Source organism: Argiope bruennichi, chromosome X2, assembly GCF_947563725.1.
Source record: "Argiope bruennichi chromosome X2, qqArgBrue1.1, whole genome shotgun sequence".
Taxonomy (NCBI): Eukaryota; Metazoa; Arthropoda; class Arachnida; order Araneae; family Araneidae; genus Argiope; species Argiope bruennichi.
In genome coordinates, this window is record NC_079163.1 from 82426789 (window position 1) to 82449499 (window position 22711).

The 22711-nt window shown below is 27.9% G+C and overlaps 1 protein-coding gene across 4 annotated transcripts in view; it reads left to right on the plus strand.

Annotated features, from left to right (window-relative positions):
• LOC129961100 (zinc finger protein castor homolog 1-like) overlaps nucleotides 1-22711 on the plus strand; it is a 497172-nt gene that overhangs the window by 468696 nt on the left and 5765 nt on the right. For 3 of the 4 annotated variants that reach the window (XM_056074923.1, XM_056074925.1, XM_056074922.1), the window contains 13 exons: nucleotides 2459-2669; nucleotides 4827-4899; nucleotides 7038-7125; nucleotides 11104-11268; nucleotides 12346-12562; nucleotides 12704-12841; nucleotides 12923-13086; nucleotides 14929-15254; nucleotides 15355-15483; nucleotides 16342-16465; nucleotides 16879-17070; nucleotides 17892-18233; nucleotides 20662-21504. In XM_056074923.1, coding sequence (XP_055930898.1) covers nucleotides 2459-2669; nucleotides 4827-4899; nucleotides 7038-7125; nucleotides 11104-11268; nucleotides 12346-12562; nucleotides 12704-12841; nucleotides 12923-13086; nucleotides 14929-15254; nucleotides 15355-15483; nucleotides 16342-16465; nucleotides 16879-17070; nucleotides 17892-18233; nucleotides 20662-21504 — 3012 coding nt within the window. The remainder of the gene's footprint in view (nucleotides 1-2458; nucleotides 2670-4826; nucleotides 4900-7037; nucleotides 7126-11103; nucleotides 11269-12345; nucleotides 12563-12703; nucleotides 12842-12922; nucleotides 13087-14928; nucleotides 15255-15354; nucleotides 15484-16341; nucleotides 16466-16878; nucleotides 17071-17891; nucleotides 18234-20661; nucleotides 21505-22711) is intronic. The other variant, XM_056074924.1, reaches the window with a different exon arrangement.

A 22711-nucleotide genomic window follows, 5' to 3' on the forward strand; every position in this document is an offset into this window, starting at 1 on the left:
TCTAGTAACTTTCAAGTAATGCTACTCTTGATGCTCCATTTCCCTTCTAACTTTCAAAATCTAATACTTTTTATTGATTTTAATTTAATATTTATATAAATAATTTTAAGTGGAAAATTTTGGCAAATTTAAATGGCTAAGTGAATTAGTTGCAGATCACTTTCTAAAATGTTTCCTGTATATCATGTAAAAAAATAATTCTGAACTGAAATTTAAACGTAATTAATTTTTTTTAAATGACAAAATTTTTCTTAACATAATATAAGTAATATTTAATAATCAGACATTTTTTAAACTGTAAAGTACATCATTTAATGTTATTAGAATAATATTCTAAAATTTAAACAATACTTGATTTTAATTTGAGTAATTGTTATTTAGTGGCCATTATAATTAAATGAAAACATGTAATTAAATAACTTTCAAAGTATTGCAAAAAAAAAAAAGTGAGTTTGGGATACCTAAAACAGTGGGAACCCCAACCAATTGTCTACATAATAATGCAATCTTGTGCGTTAGTGCATTATAAACTTATTGGAGGGGTTAAAATGTTAAAAAATAGAGCAGAATCATGTTGTAATCCAAGGCAAAAATGTTACTAATGCTGTCTAATATGCACAGATAAATTAACGTGTTTTAAGAGAATAACATTGCTTTAGTAATAACAATTCATAAAAAGCATAGAGGTGACAGGAGTTGCTAAAAGCTGTGCCAATAAGATATATTGTGTGTGTATGACATCATCAGATTGTAGAACTGTGATATTTGGAAAATATCATAGACAGTTATAAAGATTTGTATGATATTATTTTCAACACTATTTATTGAAGTATTGTACACACTAAAACCTCAGATATCCAGAAAAAATAATTAAAGACGAAATAGGTATGGCAGTTATGAGGTTTAATATATGGATAACCATTCTTCTAAAGTGAAATTTTAAGGGTGGGTGGACGTCATGATTAAAATATGCATGAGGGTCATGATACTGGAACCATATTTCATGACACTTTGACTCTAGATCTATTGTTTATTCAAATGTTTTAGTTGGACATCCTTAGAAACATTCTGTAATGCTGTCTGTCCAGATTTTCATGCTTGATAGAGCAAGATTATCCTGATAGATAATATTATTATGTCTTAAATCTTTAAGTGGCTTCCAATCTTTAATATGTTTATTGCAAATATGCATGTAACATGAAGAGTTCTATACTGCTGCATACTCATGGAATTGATATACATTACCTTGCTTATCTGTGAGGATCTATTATAGAATGTTCTTCCTAGTCTAAAAGTTTGTACAGGGTAGTGAAACATTCTGCACTCCTCAATATTTATTTGTTATCATTTAAATTGTAACTTAAAATATTTGATTAATCTTATGCAGTTAAAGTTTATTAATAAATGGAGAATAATTGTTAATAAATTTTTGTTTGTTAATAAAATGAAGAAGACCACTGAATTGCTTGCCATAATCTTAGTTTTGTATTATTTCAAAAGATGATTACTTGATGAGATTTAGAAATTTTTTTTATCTTGGTGTATATTTAACTTTCACAGAATTTAGTACAGGGAAGGGTATTATGCTTCTCATGCCTTTTAAAAATCAATATGGTAAGAGGACTAAATATCATGATACCATAACATAAAATCCCAAAATAAATTGTACCATACACTTGTGATCATTTATCTTTGATAAACTGTTGATGGTGTCCGAGAAGAAACAATCATATTATGTCCCAGGTGCTACTTATGCTTGCCATACCCAGATTTAGATCACAGCATAGAATTTATTTACATAACTTTGTTGATGTTTCGAAGTATTTTTATTTCCAACACGAAATTAATTTTAAAAATATTTCCTTTACAAATATTGTAGATTTTAAAATTAAACTACATCAATTTTTTTTAAAAATTGAATCTAATGCAATGAAAAATATTATATAACTATTTTTTATCCCTTATTTCAACTATATTTAATAATGATTTCCTTTAAAATTTTTATATTATTTCAAGTTTCTACTTGTTTTAAAACAATTGTTATACTCCTGATCACATTTTATGTTTGTGGATTAGCTAATTTATTCACTTTCAGCAGATAAGTAAGGAAAATAAGATAATGTTATGTGATGGAACAAAATTTCTTTAAAAACATAGTGAATTTTAATTATTCAGAATAAAAATTATATTCCTTTCAAAAGAATGATGAAAATCTTTTAGATTAGTTGAGGTATGAATTAAATGTTACAGTTCATGTATGAAATACAGATAATACCTCCTTTTATACCAAAGAAATTTTTTCTTGGTATAAAAGATGATTGATATAGCATAGATTTTTATTTTAAAAGGAATAATGTTAAGTATGTTTTTGTAGGAATTTAAAAAAATAAACTGCATAAGGTCTTACGGAAAAAAAGTGTTTGACGAGGCTTACACTTGTCAATTGATTTTATTCTAGGTGATGTTGCCTCAAAATGTTGCTACTATATTTACCATAGCTGCTCTTAGCTCAAAATTGCCTTCCCAACAGGTTTCTGCTGATAATATACCAAACTTACCACCTTTGCCTAGCAGTTCTATTTCATCTGGATCACCTCACCATTCAGCTTCTGGTATAGGATCTGTTAGTTCAACACCATCACCAGTTGTATCATCTTCTCATCATAACAGTGAGTCTTTCTCATTACACTTGTAAATTTTTTTAATTGGTGTTTCATTTCATTTGCTTTATAATTTAAAATTATAGTTGATTAATTAATGAAACAAAATTTACATTCCTGATAATTTGATTAATGTTTTATCATTTCATTTTGTTGTAATGTAAGAACTTTGTACTAATATTTATTAGTAATTATAAGAAATGTATTAAGCACTTAAAAGTGCATAATTATTTATATTATAATTAATTCTGAGAAGTTTCTTTTTATTCTGATAATATTTCTTAAGCATAGTCTATCACCATGATTTTATGTTCATAAATATAATATATTATGGTGTGAACGTTTATTAGCATCTATCAATACTGCTATTTTGAATTCAAGCTACACAGTGTTTATTATTTTATTGCTAACCAGTTAAAATCAAGTTTCATCATATAATTGAAAGGTGAACAATTAAAATTTAAACAATATATATTTATGCTTTATTATGGTTGTAATAATCCATTCTTCTTTCTATTACTTTTAGCAAGATTCTGCATAGTAAAACTTAGGAGGAGTGTCTTTAAAATCTAATATCAGTATGAAATAACAAAGTTATAATTTGGGGGGGGAAGGGGGTTTATTATGTGTTCTATGTATGAATATTAAACTTATTAAACTTCTGGATGACATTTTTAAAAAATTTTAAATAATAATTTAGGCAGTACTATAATAATTTTCCATAATTGTAATTTTTCTTCTATTTTTGATTTGCTTTTTAGAGATTTGGAATCATATGCATGTTTCATCTAAATTTTTAATGGTTATTTATTATTCTTATTTATATGCCAAAATTTGTAACATCAATTTGTAACAATTATCAAAGTTGCAGATTTTATTCTAATCATAAATCATTTGAAATTCATATTTTGAAGAAGATTTGTTTATAGAGATTTTTCCCCTACCAGCAAAACATTAAAAGAATAAAATCAGTAGTTTTAAAGAAACTTATGGTTTTCAAAAAAATTACATCATCATAGTGAACATTGTTTTCAGTATTCCAGTTTCATTAAAACCCTAGAATAGTTAACTTTTTCATTGAATACTTAAAACCTATTCTAAGATTAATTCAATTTGAACTATTAATATATTTAATTAAATAAGAAATATTTTCAGTTATTAAAATACAAACATGTTGCATAAATCCCATTTTTGCTTACAAATTTCTTAATCTATAGCAACGTTTTAAAATTACACGAGTTCAAAGAATAACATTTTCAGTTATAAACCAAAGGTAAGAAAAGCACTGCAAGGATTAATGGGCCATTTTTAAAATAAAAGCTTCCACATAAAATCTATTAAAATTAAGATTTTTGTATTTGTACCACACTACAATTATTGAATAAGCAAATAAATTTCTAAAATGTGCTATTTAAAAAGCCTTTTTAAAAAAATTAATAGTTTTAAATATTGAATTATAAAAAATAAAAAAAATGACAGCTTAAACAAGGTTAGTACAAAATTTATTATAAAAAATAACTATTAAAAGATTATCTAAAAAAGTTATTAGTGAAACCAAGCATAAAAACACACACACACAAAAGAAACCTTGTAAAATCACTTTCAGAATTGAGTTCTTATACTGTTATCATTAAACTGTTATCCTGCTGGTCTGCAAGGCAACAATTATCTTGGTTCTAAAGGTTTCATATTTTTTTTTTTTTGACATTTTTTTTTTGAAAAAGAATTGATACCATTTTGATGAAAAGATGTAATCTCCAAAATTGTATAAAGCTATGCAAAGAAGTTATTATGTAGTCATTCTGATTCATAAAGTTTTGAAAACTACCTGCTGAACTGCAGATAGAGAACAGGGACGGTACTTGACCCTTAAATGGCTAAAGATCTCTTGATAACATAGATAGAAAGGAGTTTCCCTTCTCCCAAATTTTGCAAGATCTTAATTTGAATTGGATGAGGAGTCAAGATGATTGCATGTTACATTTCTAATATTAAATAGAATTGCCTAATTTTTATATCTTAAAGTAAAGGTTTTGGAGAAGAGAATAAAGGATGAAACCTAATTTGGTGTATATTAATAAAGTTTCCTTTTAATGGAATATTTAAAATGTTTTTGTCTAATTCATCAAACATTGTCTGTTTTATAAATGCCTCTTTTGCTCACAGGCGCCATTTCAACATCTTACCAAGTCGATCAACATAAATTAGGACCTGTGGATTATTCCCGCTATGTTAAAAGGTAAATATTTCTTAAATTGAATAATTAAGGACATGTTGATATTTTAGAAAGTGAATGCTTTTGTAGTACGATTTTTCTTTTTTAATATGATATTCACATGATGCAAGTATTTTAATAAATTTTCTAATAGCCATACAATTTGGAAATATATACTTTATTTCATTTGTCATCATTCATATATACTTTATTTCATTTTCATGCTCATCTATTTTAATGATATATTTAACTAATATGATAAAATATCATATCAAAGAACCAAAATTGTTTCAGAGAAAAAAACTTTGTAATATAGAAATAATTAATTTTTTTTTTTTAATTTTGAAAAAATAGATTTCACACCTTTTCAGATCAAAATCTTTATATATTGGAAATTCTTTCTATTTTAATTTCGGTATGTGGCATATTTTTTATTAAGATAATATACTGTATCAATTAGTTTGTATGTTTTCTATTTTTATGGAATTTTTTTCATCTTTTAATGGTTGCAGTGTATCTTATTAATATAAAATTTATTCATTGGATTGTCCATCTGGCTTTGATAATTTTTCCTTTATCGGTATCACTTTTTGGTAGAGTTAACAGTTCTGGTAGAAAAATTCAAATTGCTAACAGCAGTTAATAGATGTCGATTTTGTTCGTATTTATTATGATCCAGGCTGGGTTAAATATACGTTATATTATCATATTTTTATATGAATATATTACCTTTAAAAACGTTATTAAACTTTCGATAAAAAGGTTGAATATATATTTTTTTTATAAATGCTGTTTGTTTTGCTTCTCAAAATAGGATGTAAAATCGAATATTTCCTGTTATTTGGTTCTCTTATTTGTAATGTATATCACATTATAGGGGGAAAAAAACAACCCATTTAACATTATTCTTATTTTCATCGAAATGTGCATGAAATTATTTTTTTTCTTTCTATGATTGATTAATTTTTGAGTTTTTCATGAAAAGTAGTTTACTGGATAATTTTTTGGCAATAGAAGTTATTAATTTTTAGGTATATGTGACTTTAACTCTGATAACTCTGACAAAATAGATAACAAGGCACGTCCGCCACAGGGCGAAACAAGAGCAGAAGTGGGGAAGAAGCGAGAAATAAATTTTCCCTCTTCTTATATAATATGAGATATTGATATGAAAATATTTTTTACAGTTCTAATACATTATTAAGATTCTGATGGGAATTTCCGACGCATGTCAGTCACAAGGAAGGAAAACACAGGAAACTTTTAAAAGAATGTGCTTATTGGACATTTTTCTAGCCCTTCACGCGGAGCGTGTGATAATGCACATATAAGCATTTTTACAAAGCTTCCCCTCAACTAATTATGTAGAGAAAGTGGAATTGGATAAGGAAATAAGATAATGAAATTACTATGGGCTAAATTAAGATAAAACTTTGGGAATCAATATGGATTTAAATTAGAGTTTAAAATATCATTACATATATATATATATATATATATATATATATATATATATATATATATATATATATATATATATATATATATTAGGTTTAAGCTTTTGAATTTTTATGAATCCACAAACTTTGTGCTTGATTTTTCTTATTACAAACAAAATCCTGTGCAATCCCAGATGAAATATTGAAATAAAAAAATGTATGCAGTAAAAAATAGTTAACTAGAAGTTAAATAAAACTGCTTTGAAAAATAATTATTCAAAAATTACACGATTCTAATGTAATTGATCATCATCTTGAATAGGCAATTTTAAATCTTTTTTGTTTTTCAGAATCTTAAATAACATTGTAACTTTTAACAAAAATGAGGGCAAAAATTACTTTGATAGCTTAGTGTAAAAGAAGCTGTCTTGATTTTGTTGTATTTAAAAGAATACAATGCTGTTTACTTCCTTTCATTCTTATTCATGGCAGTAGATCACTGTGATTGTTTTTATTCATACTGTTAATGTAGTTTTTCATTATTTCACAATTATGCAATGCGTCGGTGCAGCACTTTCTTTTTATGAGTGAAATATTTTCTTTTATAATTCTTCTTTCATGTCTATCTTCATGTTTATGCAGTGATTTGTTTAAGCATGTTCATGGAATTAGTCATTTAAATTCGAATATCATGTTAATGAGTCAAATTATAATTCCTTTCAGATTTTCAAGTGCTACTGAATGTGGCAGCAGTTACTGTAAAGATTTAAATTACAGAGAACATTTTCATTGCTTGGATTGTAACTCTAGGGTAAGTAATTGTAATAAAGAAAACTATACTTGTTCTAAAGATGAGTGAAAAAAATTTGGAATGCAAAAAGAAAGTTCGTCTTCTATCATAATAATTACTAAAAATTAATTCAAAAAATTTCGGAGATCACAAATATATTACAATTATTTCATAAAGTTCACTTAAACAAACTTTGCTTGGACGAAAATTCATTAGGTCACAAATATATTAATTTACTTTGAAGGAGTAATAAAAAAATTCTATAAGTTTAAATTGAATTATTTGTTAGTATGTGCAAGAACTATTTTTGATCTGTAGATACTGTAAACCTTTGCCAAGCACGAAGTTTTTGTCATTTAATCTTTAGAATCCTTCGTCACCAATTGTTTTTGTAATTTGCACGATTTCTTTAACTTCATTTTCAATCGTTGGAAATCCTATAAAAGTGCCGCTAACTTTTGGCTGAGTCTCTGTTGTGGAGTGTACTGTGCGTAAATCGCATTCTGTAAATATGCGCTCAATAGGGTTTTACTGCACTGAAATTTTTAGTTCATGAGTTCAGAAACTCAATAATTGTGAATGATTTATTTATTGCTGTCTTTAATCATGCGCTTTTATTTATTTGTTCTAAAGTTTCTTTTGAATTAGACTTCAAATTTATGAAATCTGAATGTAAAGTATTTTATTCTATTTTTTATTGGCGAAATGATAAGACAAGTTATATGATCCATTGCATTTTTTTTAAAAAAATTCTATTTATAATATATTTCTGCGCGTTTCTTTACATCGAAAAGTTTTTAATGATATCGCGAATTATATGGATAAAATGATATTTTGAGAAGCACACAGTTTTGCCTCCCCCTTCTTTTAGTAATAATTAATTGTGTAGGAGATAATCTTGTTTCTAAATTATTTAAAATAGTTTAGAATTTTAAATGTATCAAACATTTTTTTTCTTTTTAAAATTTAATTTGAAATTATCTTCGTAGCAAATGAAACATTGCATATTTATATCAAAACCATTTATGTGATATTAAAAAGCTTTAAATCTCTTATGGAATTTAGCGCGGAGAACGAAGTGCGGTTACAAGACCAAACACTCCGAAGTGGAGCGTCGCTACCGGAACGCGCATTTTCAGAAGTTTCAGGCAGTTCAGTGTAATTTTACAAAAGAATTCATATAAAATCACTATTAATGTTTCATTAATCGTGGAATCACTTTCATTGATAATTTTACATATTTCATTTTCAAATAATATATATTTGTTTCTTAACCATGTCTAACGAAATGAAACTGAATATAACCCCACCACACGTCCAAAAGCTCTACGAAACACATCCAGAAATATTTCAACCTCATCCCCTGCAATAGTCAGTTGGACTCAGGGGTGTTTGTGCTCCGGGGAAACCCCGGAATTCCTGGGATTTTGAACTTCGATACCCGGAAATTCCGGGGATCGTCTTTCAAAAGGAAGTAGGAATAATAATGAATTATTTATTTTGATCTGGGTAATTTTGTTTGCTTTGAAAGCAGAAAAACGCAAGGTCAGTGTGTGTGGTGAAAACTTTTCCTTTCTTTCTCCAAAGGCAGTGATAATGCGTGAAAAGGGGGAAAAAACTTTTTTGTTCTTTCCTTATTGCGCGTTATGACTCATTCCCCCGGTTCTCGGACATTCTCTTCTGGATTCTTTTCGGCAAGTAGGCGCGGCAGAAAAAAAAGGGAGAGACTTCGTTCGACTAGATGTGCGATAACGTGACTCTGGGTTCAAAGGTCTTATCTCTCCTGGCGTGGCGCCAATAAGTAGAGAAGGGGGATTTTTCGCCGTATTTGCTATTTGTCATTGATCGCTTCGCAACTTTTTTTTCTCCGCTGTGTAAAATTTTCGTTTCATTTATTGATGCACGTGTAAATTTTTCGTTTCGCTTATTGAAATATTTTTTTATTTATGTACGCAAGAGAATTTCACTTTGAAATTTCAGCATATGAAACAGAAATTACCCCTTAAAAATTCATATCTAATTAGTTTTACAGCATTAGATCCAGAGCTAAGAGGTAAAACCAGTACAATATTAGCTTTTGAAAAATTATCATCTTTTATGTCCCATATTTTTAGTGATAATGAAAAGTCAAAAGTAGAAGCTGAAATAAGGTTACACCAGAGTGATATTGATATCACCAAAGAAATGCTCTACACATCTGATGAAAGTGGAAATCAAGTCAAGTGTACAATTGATAAATATTGGTCTTAAGTTTTTAATTTAAAAGATGATTTCACAAATGATTATAAGTATCCTACATTGGCTAAATTGGTCAAAGCCTGCCTTAGCTGCTTCCATGGCCCATTAATGGAAAGTGCATTCAACTTAATGGACACACTTGTCACTGACTATAGAACCTCTCTTAAGATTGATTCCCTAGATGCAGTGCAGACTATTAAATATGATTTAATGGCTTCTAAAGAAACCTCATGTGAAAAATATGGCTCAAAAAATCCAATGACTGATCCAATTCGCAAAGATCTCTTACTGAATATGAACAGAAGTTGGAAAACATATCAAGAGGACTTAAAAACATGTATTTCAGATGAGTCACCTATAAAAGTCTCCGAAAAACCTTCTACATTAGCAGAAAAGCAAACTGCTTCTACCTCTGCATGTGCAGTTCTCGAGGAAATTTCTTCAACTGTAAATGAGGAAAATAAAAGTCAACCTTCCTGCAATTATGAAGTTCACCACAAAAGAAAGACAAGCCCACAAACATCAGAAAATAAAAAAAAAGCAGCAGAAATTAGATAATTTTTTTTAAAAGAATTAATTCATGTAATTTAAAATATTTGCATAAAATGTAGTAGTTTATATGTTTGAAAGTTTATGGTTATTAATTTTGCAAAAAAAGTAATTCATTGAACTTTTATAATTAGGTCATTCAATACTTCATAATTGTAATTTTTCATTTCTCCCCTCACCCCTTCTCGAAACTCCAAAATGCCGGTAGTAAGTCCGTAAAAGTTTCAGGGGATTTTTTGGGGTCCCACAAACACCCCTGTTGGACGCACTTCCCCGTATTCTCTTAAGGGAAAAAAAAGTTTAGCTTAAAATTCTTTTAATTCACGCGTGCACTTTTAAAGACCTGTGGTTCTCAGTTTATTTCCATCAGTAGATCTATAAATCTAAATGTGTAGAACAGAAAATGATATCCATACATGAATATCAAATGCCATATGACTCGACTGTTGTGAAAATCTTTTTTTGTTTAGTGGCATTTAAAAATTCAAACATATCGTTCAGTTTTCAAATTGCGCGTACGTGACGCTGGGTCTACTGAGCTAATTGGAGCTCTTCGCAGGGAAGCGAGTTTAAGCTGATAAGACTGGAGGCTCTGCTTCGCGCCTACCTAACGTTAGTCGCTAATGGGTTAAAGCAGTCAATTTATTTGATTCAAGGGGTAATAAAAAATTGTAGGCCATTTAAAACTTTTTGTTACTAAAATAACTATAGATTTTAGAAAATTTCTGTGAAAATAACAGAATTCCTAACATAATTCCAAAAATGTTTTTTATGACATATGGTAACTTGAAACATGAGGATTCATCAAAATTTCATGGTTGAATTTTTTGGCAATATTATTTTCTCTTAGTATACTTTATGTAGGAAAAAGTAAGGAAGAAAAGGCAAGGAAAAAGTATTATTTTACTAAAATAATTTAATAGTATTCATCTTCAATAATTGTAAAATTCATTATTTTATAATTGTAGTTTATATTTCAAATTGACAAATGATGATTAGGGTAATATGTTTTCAAAAATATGTCAAGCACCTTGCTAAATGATTGTATGTATATAACTGTTTTTTGTAGAAAAAATCAATTGAATATTCGTTGTGCATATTCTCTCCTTGTATTAGCATTGTAATTCTCTGCCATTTAAAGTATTATATGAGAAATAAAAGGGTGTTAGAAAACAAGTTCTAGAATTCATTTCTTATAAAATTATTTTTTAGGTATTTGTTAAGAAAGAAGAAATGATTCGTCATTTTAAGTGGCATAAAAAGCGAGATGATTCATTACAGCATGGATTTATGCGATATAGTCCGATGGATGATTGCTCAGATAGATTTAGAGGTTGCTCTCACAACAGAAAGCAAACACATTATCATTGTTTAAAGGTATGCGTTTATATTATTAAAGAAACAATTTTTAGATTTCAGTCTTCGAAGAAATTTTGTTGCTGTTTGCTCCAAATGTATCTGAATATATCAAATTCTATATTGCTATTTAATGGTGATATTTTTCTTTTTATCGATTATTAATTTTTCTCTATTCCCCCATCTCTCTTATATTCGAGAGTGTTTTATTTATCTGAAATGTATATTTTCTTGAAATAAATGTTATTAATATATGTAACTGTGACACATTAGTTTATTTAATCTGTAACACATATTCTTTTTAACTGTTCTTCAGTTACTCTTTTATGAATTTAATATGTTGAACGAACTATCATTTGTATTATTTGTTTCAAAGATGAAGGACTGAATATTCTAGTATTGATTACTAATTCTTTCTGATTATCAAGAATACTTATCATGTGACGTAGTACTTAATGTGATGTAATGAATCATTTTTAAAACTAAATTCGTTGCTACTGCTATTAATCATTTTTCCTGTTAAAAATTTTAATAAATATTATGAGCTTATGTAACCTATCTGGTATCTCTCATGTAATACATCCATCGATTGGTGTTACTTTTTCTTCTCCTTTTGGTGCACTAATGCACAGATTTGTTTATTGTCTTGCACCTTGAGAATTGTATGTATTGTCTGTTGCATTTTAAGATTTTGAATGTTTATTGAAATATTAGATACTTTTTTACTGGTCAGCGAAAACATGAAAAATTTGATTAAGAATTCTTCGTTTTTAATTATAAAATCAGATGGTAGCTATGCTTTCTTAATTTAAAAAAAATGTATAATTAGTGAACTAAAGCTAGTTCTGTGCTTTTATTTATTTATGTACTGGAGATTTTCATTTATTAACATATCTCCTGTGTAATATCATTCATGCCTGGATAAAATTCAGCTTGTTGTAAATGTACGTAAAATATATTCTTGAAGTACAAACTCAAAATTTTTATGAATTGCTCCCTCGCTGTTTTACAGACTTACTTTTTTCTATCCTGATGTATATTATGTATGTGTTATATCTTTAAAGCCTATTCTGAATCTCTATTGTTTGTTCATTGTAGGAGAGCTGTGATAGAGTTTATATCAGCACATCTGATGTGCAAATGCATGCCAATTATCATAGAAAAGACACTGCAATTATTCAAGAGGGCTTCCAAAGATTTCGCGCCACCGAAAATTGTGCTACAGCATCTTGTTTATTTTTTGGACAGAGAACAACACATTTCCATTGCAGGAGATCAGGATGTAGTTTTACTTTCAAAAATAAAGCTGACATGGGTAATTTATTTTTTGTTTGGAACTTATATAAAATTTTACAAACATAATAAATGCTTATATATTTGGGTATTAGGTTATTTACAAAGTATTTTATTTTTCTTATTTCAACTATGTTAATTCTTTATTTTGTAAATGTTTCAGAAAAACACAAAACATATCATATTAAAGATGAACAACTGAATAAAGACGGATTCAAAAAATTTATGAAGCATGAACACTGTACTTTCGAAAATTGCCGTTTTTCGCGTGTCTGCAACCACATTCATTGCATACGCCCTGGTAAATTAACCTTTCATTAAAATTAATGTTCCATTGTGTCTTCGTTTGTTTTTGTAAATAATTTGCATTCTTTTCTTTCAGGATGTACTTATGTTCTGCATTCTAGTGGTCAGTTATATTCACATAAACGGAAACATGAAAGGCGAGATACGGAACTTGCATATAGAAAATTTAAATTAGCCCAAAGTATGATGAAAACTTTAACTGAAGCAGGTGGAATGTCCCAATCCTTTCTCGCAGAGCCTGTAAGTTTTATTTATTTAAAAATTGAGAGTAAACCTTTTCTAGTTCATGGGATAATGAGTTTTTCACAAATATTAATTCACAATATATTCACAAATATATTTTAAAAGTTTATATTTTCCTAACTGTTTAATCATGCCACATGATTTATGAGATTTTAAAAGAATTGATTTCATTTATTACTCGTTATTTTGTTATTGAATACACTTAAGTGTCAACGTATAATAAATAAAGAGTGATAAACTGTTTCAGCAAAATAATTAAAAACAAGTAATATTCATATTTGTATTTTTTTATACGTCCGGCTTAATATTTCCAAGATAAAAAATGCATTATGAAAAAGAATAATCATTTAAATCGTTTTTATAAAAATCTGATAATGTGTACTTTAAAACTATATTGAAATAATAAATAAATTCTTTTAATACAATTTTAATGATAAGAATTTTATTCAGGTAATGATTTCATGAAGATCATTAATTTTCTTTATATGCAGATACAGCAGAATGTGAGTGATGCTGCCACTCGAAACTTTAAGTAAATTTATTAAAATTATGGGTAAAAATAACTTAATTTCTAACAAATTATATATTTTTTGAGCAATCTGTTCAGTTATTAATTTTCTTATTCAATATTGTTATTATTATTGCGTATTTCTGTTGAGATTTTGGATATTATATGGAATTATTTGTATTGTAAGCTAAATGTTTGCTCACAATAAATGCTTGTTATGATATGTTACATGTTTGATGAATTTATACTATCAGTATTCCAGTATTTTTTAAACTTTACTCTTTTGTTGTAATGATTTCAAAAGTTACCATAATTTTTGTTTGTTTATCTTGAAGGGACTAATGTAGAATTAAAGATTAGACTAGAAATGATGAGGGACTAATGTAGAATTAAAGATTAGACTAGAAATGATGATAAATGTCCATTAATTTTGAAAAGATTAAGCAATATTGGAATCGGTGGTATAGATTGTAAAAAGGGTCCAACACTAAGCAAATTTTGAAATTTGAATACTTTTCTTTTTTTTCAAACTGTGTAATTTAGTACGGATTAACAAATCTCCATACTGAGCTCAATGGACAATTTTTATCTGATTGCATAGAAAAAAAGAGGTCACATCTGTGAGTAGTTATACCCATAGAAATTTCTGAATACTTTAAAATTAAATTTTTATAAGCTAAGAATTTTATTCCAAGAAATAAAGTTACTTCATTATTGATCATATGTTTATTTATTGATCATTTACAATTTGTGAAATATAGTAAAATTGAAAATTATTTAAACTCTTATAACGATGCAAGAATTCTATTATTAACAAATAACTTTCTCTTCAAGCCTTATTTTACTTCTAACCTTCGCTTTCTCTCCCCTTCATTTAAGAAAATGATTGGTTACAGTCTTATCAAAGGGAAGGCAGTCTAATTATTAAAAGCATGTTAATAATTGAAACTTAAATTAAATTATTTCTGAACTTGTATTCTTATATATTGTGAAACATTGGTGCTACGAAGTTCTGAATCGTAGATTTTCTTGAAGCTTCAAAAATTTAATACATATTACTTTTATGGATAATCAGGTACGCTACTGGTGCTAAATTACAATGCAATCAGCATATTGTTATTTCCATTCGTAAAATTTCATTTTGTAGTATGTTATAATATTAAATGTGTGTGGACCTGGACATTTTTATTTTAGAGTCAAAGTCTTCATTCTTTAGTGTTAATTTGATGTAATTAAGGTGCGATTTTTCATTTCGTATATATGATATATATAATTAATAATGCGCCAGTTTCTTTTTATGTAAAACTAAATATTCATGTATGTCTCTCTAGCCTTCATCTGGAGAATCTTCTTCAAGCCCTGCTCCTGGGTCTATGCCAACTTCGCTTTCTTCTTCTGGTTATATGAATAGCTTCAGTTCTGATGATGGATTGCTATCAAATTGCTATTCTATTAAGACAGATAAGAAAGAATGTATATATAGTATGGCAGATATGAATAATATTTCTGGGCCAAACCTTACTTCACAAAATGATGTTTTATCATCATCTAACATTATTGGTGATAATGTTAGTATATCTGAAGAAAATTCAGCTGTTGATTTAAGTGTGGATCATCCAAAGGATTCTGAAGATTTATGGAAAATTTATTTGACTAGGTATATTTATTTTTCAGTGTAATAATTGTTTCTTTATATTTGTCTTGCTTTGCAAAAATTGCTCCTTTCTCTTCTTGCTAACCTGAATATTTTTGTGTAGATTTGGTTCGAATGAAGTGTGCCAGCAACAATGCGAATTTCTGTACAAAGATCATTTTCATTGTTCAACAGATAATTGCAGTATGACATTTAGAGCTAAAGATATACTAGGAGTGAGAGAACATGCTTGGTATGAACTTACATGAATTTATTTTTTAATGAAATGCATTATTTAAAGTTATGGGTTCGATAATTTTCAAATTTTAAATTGTGTATTGACTTGATATATTAATTTGTTTTTATTGTTTGTTGTAGCTAATGTATTAATTTTGAGAAGTCAGTTTTAGTTTATGTAAATAAAACTATCCATACGCCAACATTTCTATTAGTTCTTTAAATATATTCATTTACAATGAAGTTGTGCACACCCTTGCGGGATTTTTTTTAAAAAAAATTGTTTTTGTTATTAAAGTAAGGTAAGTTATTGCGTGAAGATTAAAAGAAAATTTTATTATAAGGCAAATTATTCATTTTAGTCAGAAGATCAGAGCTCCTGTAATTTCATCAGTTTATGGTTGCTCTTTACAACAGGTATGCATTTGTTTTTAAGTTATGATTACATTTATAAGTGATCATATAAAAGATTGGAAAATAAAATTCGTATTTATGTTGTATGGGTAAGTTTATTCATTAAAATTATAAAACTCAAAATTATTTTTCGATTTTGAAACCAAAATAAGACCATTGAAATCATATTCTGATTTTCTGAGAGTTTTCATTATAAACCATAAAAGGATTTTTATATCATTAACTTCAACGCAAAATTTTCGGTTTTCGAAACGGACCCCAAAATTTTACTATCCTTTCAAGGAGTGTGCACACTATCATGTAAAATACAAACATAAAGAACTAGAAAAAAGACATACTTCTTAAAGTTTTGCTGTATGGTTAGTTAATTTCAATAGTGGAAAACTGCTTCATTTTTCTATATTATTTTGTCAAATTTTCCGAAATCGAATGAAGTTAATGATTTTAATATCCTTTTCAGCAATCATGAATACCAGGAACAAGTAACCAAATCTTTCTACACTGTAGTTGAAATTGATCAAAATGGCGTTTGTCCCCCTGACTGTCACTATAAAGCCAAAGAAAAACACTACCATTGCAAATGGGTAAGGAATACCATTATTAAAGTTAATTTAATTTCCTCATCAAACCATTGATTAGACAATGCATGTGATATTCCATGCTTTTATAAATATTTATATATGGATATCTTGGGTTTAAAAATATCGTAATTCCGATCCCCGTATTGTGTCTGATAGTTAAAAGGTAAGTGAAATCACTTTCGTGTCTTTCTTTTTTATTGTTCAGTTGATTATGGGATATCATGGAAATGGAAAAGGTATGAACATTTATTTTTCTATAATAAATTAATATGTTTAATTTCTTTTTAATGTCATTGTTCTGAAAGGTAAGTTAATGTTTATATTTGTATGATGTGGTCTTTTAAATGCAATATCTTACCTTAATACAATGTTTGATGATTGATTTCAGAAATTATTCATACTTACGTCTGTTATAGGAAAATTGCCAAGAAGTTATCAGCAGTGATGATAACCCATTTAGAAGATTAGATCACTACAAAATTCATAAGTACTCACGAAAGCTTAGTGCGCCAAAGGAGCATCCACCATCTTCCAGTGGTGTTACGTCTGTCATGGATAGTATGTTCAGAAGGAAGAGAGGCCGTCCGCCAAAAAATCGTCTCATTGAGGTAATAAAAATAATTTATAGAAGTTTTTAGAAAATATTAATTTAACTTGTCAGTTGTAGCATTCTTATTATTATTTTAAATTTATGACTTTTAAAATATGGGTATGGGCGAAATCATTGAAATTCAGTATTTATTTCCTGTGCTTTTAATTTTGGATGAATAAAATGAGAACAAATAACAACAAAAATAAAATGAGAAAAACAAATTGTTGCTGCAATAATGGAAAAATTTGCCATCATGCTGTGATTTTAAGCATAGAATTTTATCAAGTGGTTCGCACTTTACAAACATTAAACGTTATTTTTTTATATTTATTATTAGGTATGAAACCTGCTTTTAATTAAAATGTCTATAATTAAATAAAATCCCAGTTTGAAATTGACTTCTACCCACAGCTGTCTTATTGCTTTAGATCTTAATAGATTTAATGGTAATGAACGACACGCTATTTATATTAACAAGTAAAATAAATCCACACCAAGAACACATTATCACCATTTTTTTAGATTATTTTAAAATTGTCTTGAAATGAATAACCTAAATTCTGTTCATTTATTTGATTTTTTTTTTTTTTTTTGGATATCTTGAAAATTCATGGTGCCTCTGTAAAATTAATACCATATTACAATATTTCTTGAAAAATCTGTGATGGCAAATAACTTTCATTAACTATGGGCTATAAAGGAAACAAGAAATACAAAGCTTTTCGAAATGTAGGTAAAGCTTTTTTATAAGCACTCGTGTAAAAAGATAATAATTCATTTAATGTATATATTCATAAGTTTTCGTGTATAAAAGTAACATTTCTTGATATTTTTCAGTTTCCCATGGGTTCTCATCTACCTCAAGCTATTTACACAAGTTTTAAACTTCCTAAAACAACAGAGCTTCCTCATCATAATTTTCCTCCATCATTCGGCCCATTTACGTCTGCTTATAATGCTCTGTCTCTCCTTCCACCACCTCCAGTCACTATGATGTCAACGCCTTCAACTATTCCACAATTAATACCTGTTACAGGACTTGGGCAATGTTTATTTCCATCTTCTTCTAATATGTTAGAAATTCCCCCTCCGCCTCTTTTAGAAAAGCAAGAAAATAATAACTCAGCAATGCCATCACCTCCTTTGCATCAAGATATTCATGAGCAAATTAAGCCAGAGGTATGTTTTTATATTCATTCAATTAATGAAAGTTTTTTGTGAAATTTCTGAGATTTCAAATGTAAAATAGTTTCAATAACCGTTTAACAATCCATTATGTAATTTGGATTTCTAGACCGTGAGCAAACGAGAATTTTTCTTATCATTTGTCCTTATTAATTTTGTCCTTATTGTTCTTTTGGCTTCATTTTAAAAGGCATGACGAGCAAATTTTTCTTGGCCGAATTAGTTAATATGCAGAGTTCAGCAAGGGAACATTATTATTGTTCGTTTGCTCGTTTACAATTTAACCAATAACAATAAGATCGTCATATTCCCTTTTCTGGACAGAAAGGTCGTTAAGGTATACAAACCCTTGTATCGTGTGCGCGTTGGTTTCAGCTGATATAAGTATTTTAAGGAAAAGCTTTTAAAATGTAATTTTTTTTAATATTTCAGTTTAGAATTTTTTGGGTCATTTTAAATGTAATGATTAATCCATTTTTTCATACAGAAAAGATGCATTGTTAATGAAAAGATTTATTTTATAACGACTATTTTTCTGGTGTTTAACTATCAGAATCAAGTTGGCATGTGTAGCTATGTATAGTTGATAGTAATGCTTAATTGTTGTGAAAATTGTTTTTGATTCACGCTTCCTCTATTTTTTCGATTCTGGTTTTAGATGATCTGTTATTGATTTATTTTTTTAAAGTTGAAAAAAAGAATGCTATGATCATTAGATGGTTATTTGTTTAGTAGTGAGTGGATTAATTAGGATATTTTAATTTAAGTGGAAACAGATAAAATATATTTTATATTTCCATTTTAAATGAATCATGATCAAAAGATTTTTCATTAAATAATTCTGTTCATTTAGGCGACTTATTTGATATTTATTGATTTGTAATTTATCGCCCTGTTGGAAATCCATTTGCACTGAGATCCATTCATATTTATAATATTGTGATATTAAGATATCATTCCATCTTCGAATTACGATTTTTATTTAATCATTAGTGTTAATATTTCTTAGGATTGAGCTGTTTTCATAAATAGTTTTGACTGAATTGTAAACACTCAATTTACAATTTTGGCGAAAATGTGTGAGAAAATAAACTATTTATTGCAAACTATTTATTATTAATTGTATATGTTCGAAATGAAATTCTCCTAGCTTGGCCAATATTCTCTGAACCTACATAAAACTTGTTGCAAAGCATGCGATTCAATTTTTCTGCGTGAAAAACTCTTGGAATAATGCCATTGAATCTACTATTATAATTCATTTATTGGAATTTCTCTTCTTTAAACGTCTGTATCTAAAATATTTTGCTTTATTTGTTCATTGTAAATTGTTCCATCCATTGTTTGCATTGAAAAACCACACTATCAAACCTCGTGAAAATTGTACGATTTTACCTACATTTTTGAAATAAAAAGAAATAGTGTGTATTGAACTGAACTGAGATGTGTAATTTGCCACTAATATTTTGATCCATTTATGAAATTCTTTAAAACATCAATTGCCGATTATTATGGTTGTCGTAAAGGCTCTATATAATACCTTTTTGTACTTTGATTGTATTATGAAGTCTTTGAATAATATTTTCATATTTATTGTTATGATTACCTTTTAATAATCTGATTTACTTTTAATGTGGGTCATTTTTTTATAGATTTACTTTGCTTCAAAAATATTATAGAAATAATCTGTAATGTAGATAAATTGGGAATCATAAATAGTCTGACTTAAATTTGCCATTTCTAAAACATTGGATGGCAATTTTGATTCCTTATAGAATCTCATTTCCTATCTGTATTATTGGGAAAACCGGAAAAAGAAAACTAGATTTTAATATAATATATAAAAATGATTTCAGTCCTGCATCTTAAGATAGAAATCATGGACAAAAGTACTAGAAACAGTAATTTATTATATTGGGAAACCCTTTTTTACTACTTTTATATTTTGTAATTTTCTCGTTGGAGCACTTTTTACTTATGGCAGAGACCCATCAAATTTCGCGACTTTGTTAATTTTCCTTCGAATATTTAATTTCTCTAACCTTGGAAATTCATAATTAATTCATATGTAATAAAATTTATGACCTCCTCTTAAAAATTATCCTTCTTGAATGGAGGTGATCCATGAAATTATTTAATTACTGTGTACACCAGTGTCTTATATTAAAATATCACTATTTAATTATTTTAAAAATACATTACAATAATCAAATAATTTAAATGTAACTGTTAATTGTTGGTTTTTTATTTTTTGAATATTATTAATTCAAATTAATTTGTAATTTTCTCTCAAAAAATTATATATATATATATATATATATATATATATATATATATATATATATATATATATATATATATATATATATATATTAGTATTTTGCTTTGTTTTACTGTAATCATTTATTCCCTTTATTTCTAGGTTAAAGAAGGATTTTATGTCTTTCATGAAAATATGCCATGTCCAGATGAATATTGTACTTTTTACAAAAAGCATCATTTCCACTGTACACAACCACGATGTTATTATGTGACAGATCGCAGGGATATTCTTTTACTTCACTCTAAGGACTTCCATGATAATATAGATATCATGGATGGCTTTGTGTTCTTTGATCGCAGTGTAGACTGTAGACTTGAAAATTGTCACAGTAATAAAATAAATCGACATTTCCATTGTATTCGACCCAATTGTAACTATTCTTTTGTTCGCTACAGTACCATGACTGTTCATGAACAAAAGCATAAGGAGCAAGATGGATTAAATAATTATATGCCACCATCTCCAAAAAAGAAATTGTTTTCTTCTTCCAATGATGAAGCTCAAGAAAATTTTGCATATGAAGGATGCTCTTCTGTCATCAAAACAGTATCATCTGAATCTTCGTCTGCACCAAAGACAACTATAGTTAAGGCTGCTGGTACATTTTATCCGTTGTCTGCATTTTCTACTAATCAGACATCTTCTCAAACTACACCAACATCTGTTAACTCTTCACCTAATCACCAACAATATTCCAAACAGTCTGATGAAAAAAATAATAGTGATACTGTGAATAATATAAAAAGTGAAAGCTCATTTTATCCAAACACAGATGTGAATGAACAACCTTTAAGCAAGCTGTTACTTCAGCCAGGACCAAATTACAGAAACAGTTTCCAGGGTACCGAAAAACATATTTTATACAGCCCACAACAAAGTTGTGCTCGACCATTTTGTAAATTAAAGAAACGTGATCATTTCCACTGCAATATTTGCAACCAAGTAAGTTTTCTTCGTAATCTCTTCTACCCTTCCCCCACCCAGTCCCCCCTAAAACATTAACAGCAAATTAGTTGCTTGCAAAAAATTATAACATTTCTTTATTTTCAAAAACATTTCCTGTAAGACATCTATTCTAGTCCTTAAAATTAAAAAAGAGAGCCAAGATTGTTTTCTCATTAAAACTAAGAAAATCGGGGCCCTGTCCTTAATAATGATGTAATAGATCTAAATATACGTAACACATTGGCGATTAGAACTTTTTATATGTAATATGAATATTTGTTATTCAACCTAAGTATTTTGAAGCAATATATTTGATGGTGAATGTAAGATAAAGTGTACTATATATATCACTGAATAAAATCATCAGTTCTTGTTTTTAGTTATTTTCAAAAATTCGTACCGATTTATTTTATCCTCTCATTTTAAAGAAATTTTGATTCTAAATCTGTATATATCATAAAATATGAGTGCATCTTACATTTTGAAGTCTGTTGACTGTTGCTGCAGATATATATTTTCATCTAAAGGTGGGGGGTGGGTGGGTGTAACCCTAATAAAGTAATACTTATAAAAAACTATATATTTCACCTCAAGGAATTTTGTAAGTAGCGGGGTTAGATATATTCCTTACTTATATCTTTGAGTCCGAATGCTGTATATATACAACAGGGTTAAATACAATTTAAGTATTCATCTAGCTCAGGATTTTAAGTAAATATCGATGCTTAATTCGTTCTTTAGTAATTCAGTATACCACTGTGTTTTATTTTTATAATTATTAAGATCAAAATGAAACTTCCAAAAAACATTTATTCTTTGTACTTGAAAAGAAATGAAAAAAGAAACTGAATTTTAGGATTGGAGGGAAATTAAGTTAAAGAAACAATATCAGTGAGAGGCATAAATTTTTAAATTGCTAAATGAATCAGTGTATATTAGTATAAAACTAATTAATGGTGAATTAAGCTTTCAATAAAGTAAATTGTTTGTAAAATCTAACTTGGTGTATATGTAGATAGATTTTATAGTTTAATATAGGCTTTAATATTTTGTACTACTAATAATACTTTTGTTCTTGACTTGATTTGTCTTTTATTTTTAATTTTAGAAGAGTAACAAGTTACTTTTTACAAGTCAAGTTCGTACTTTCTTTCATTTCGTGGAGGGGGGGGTGATGTGATGATGTATTCTAGTTCAAAGAATA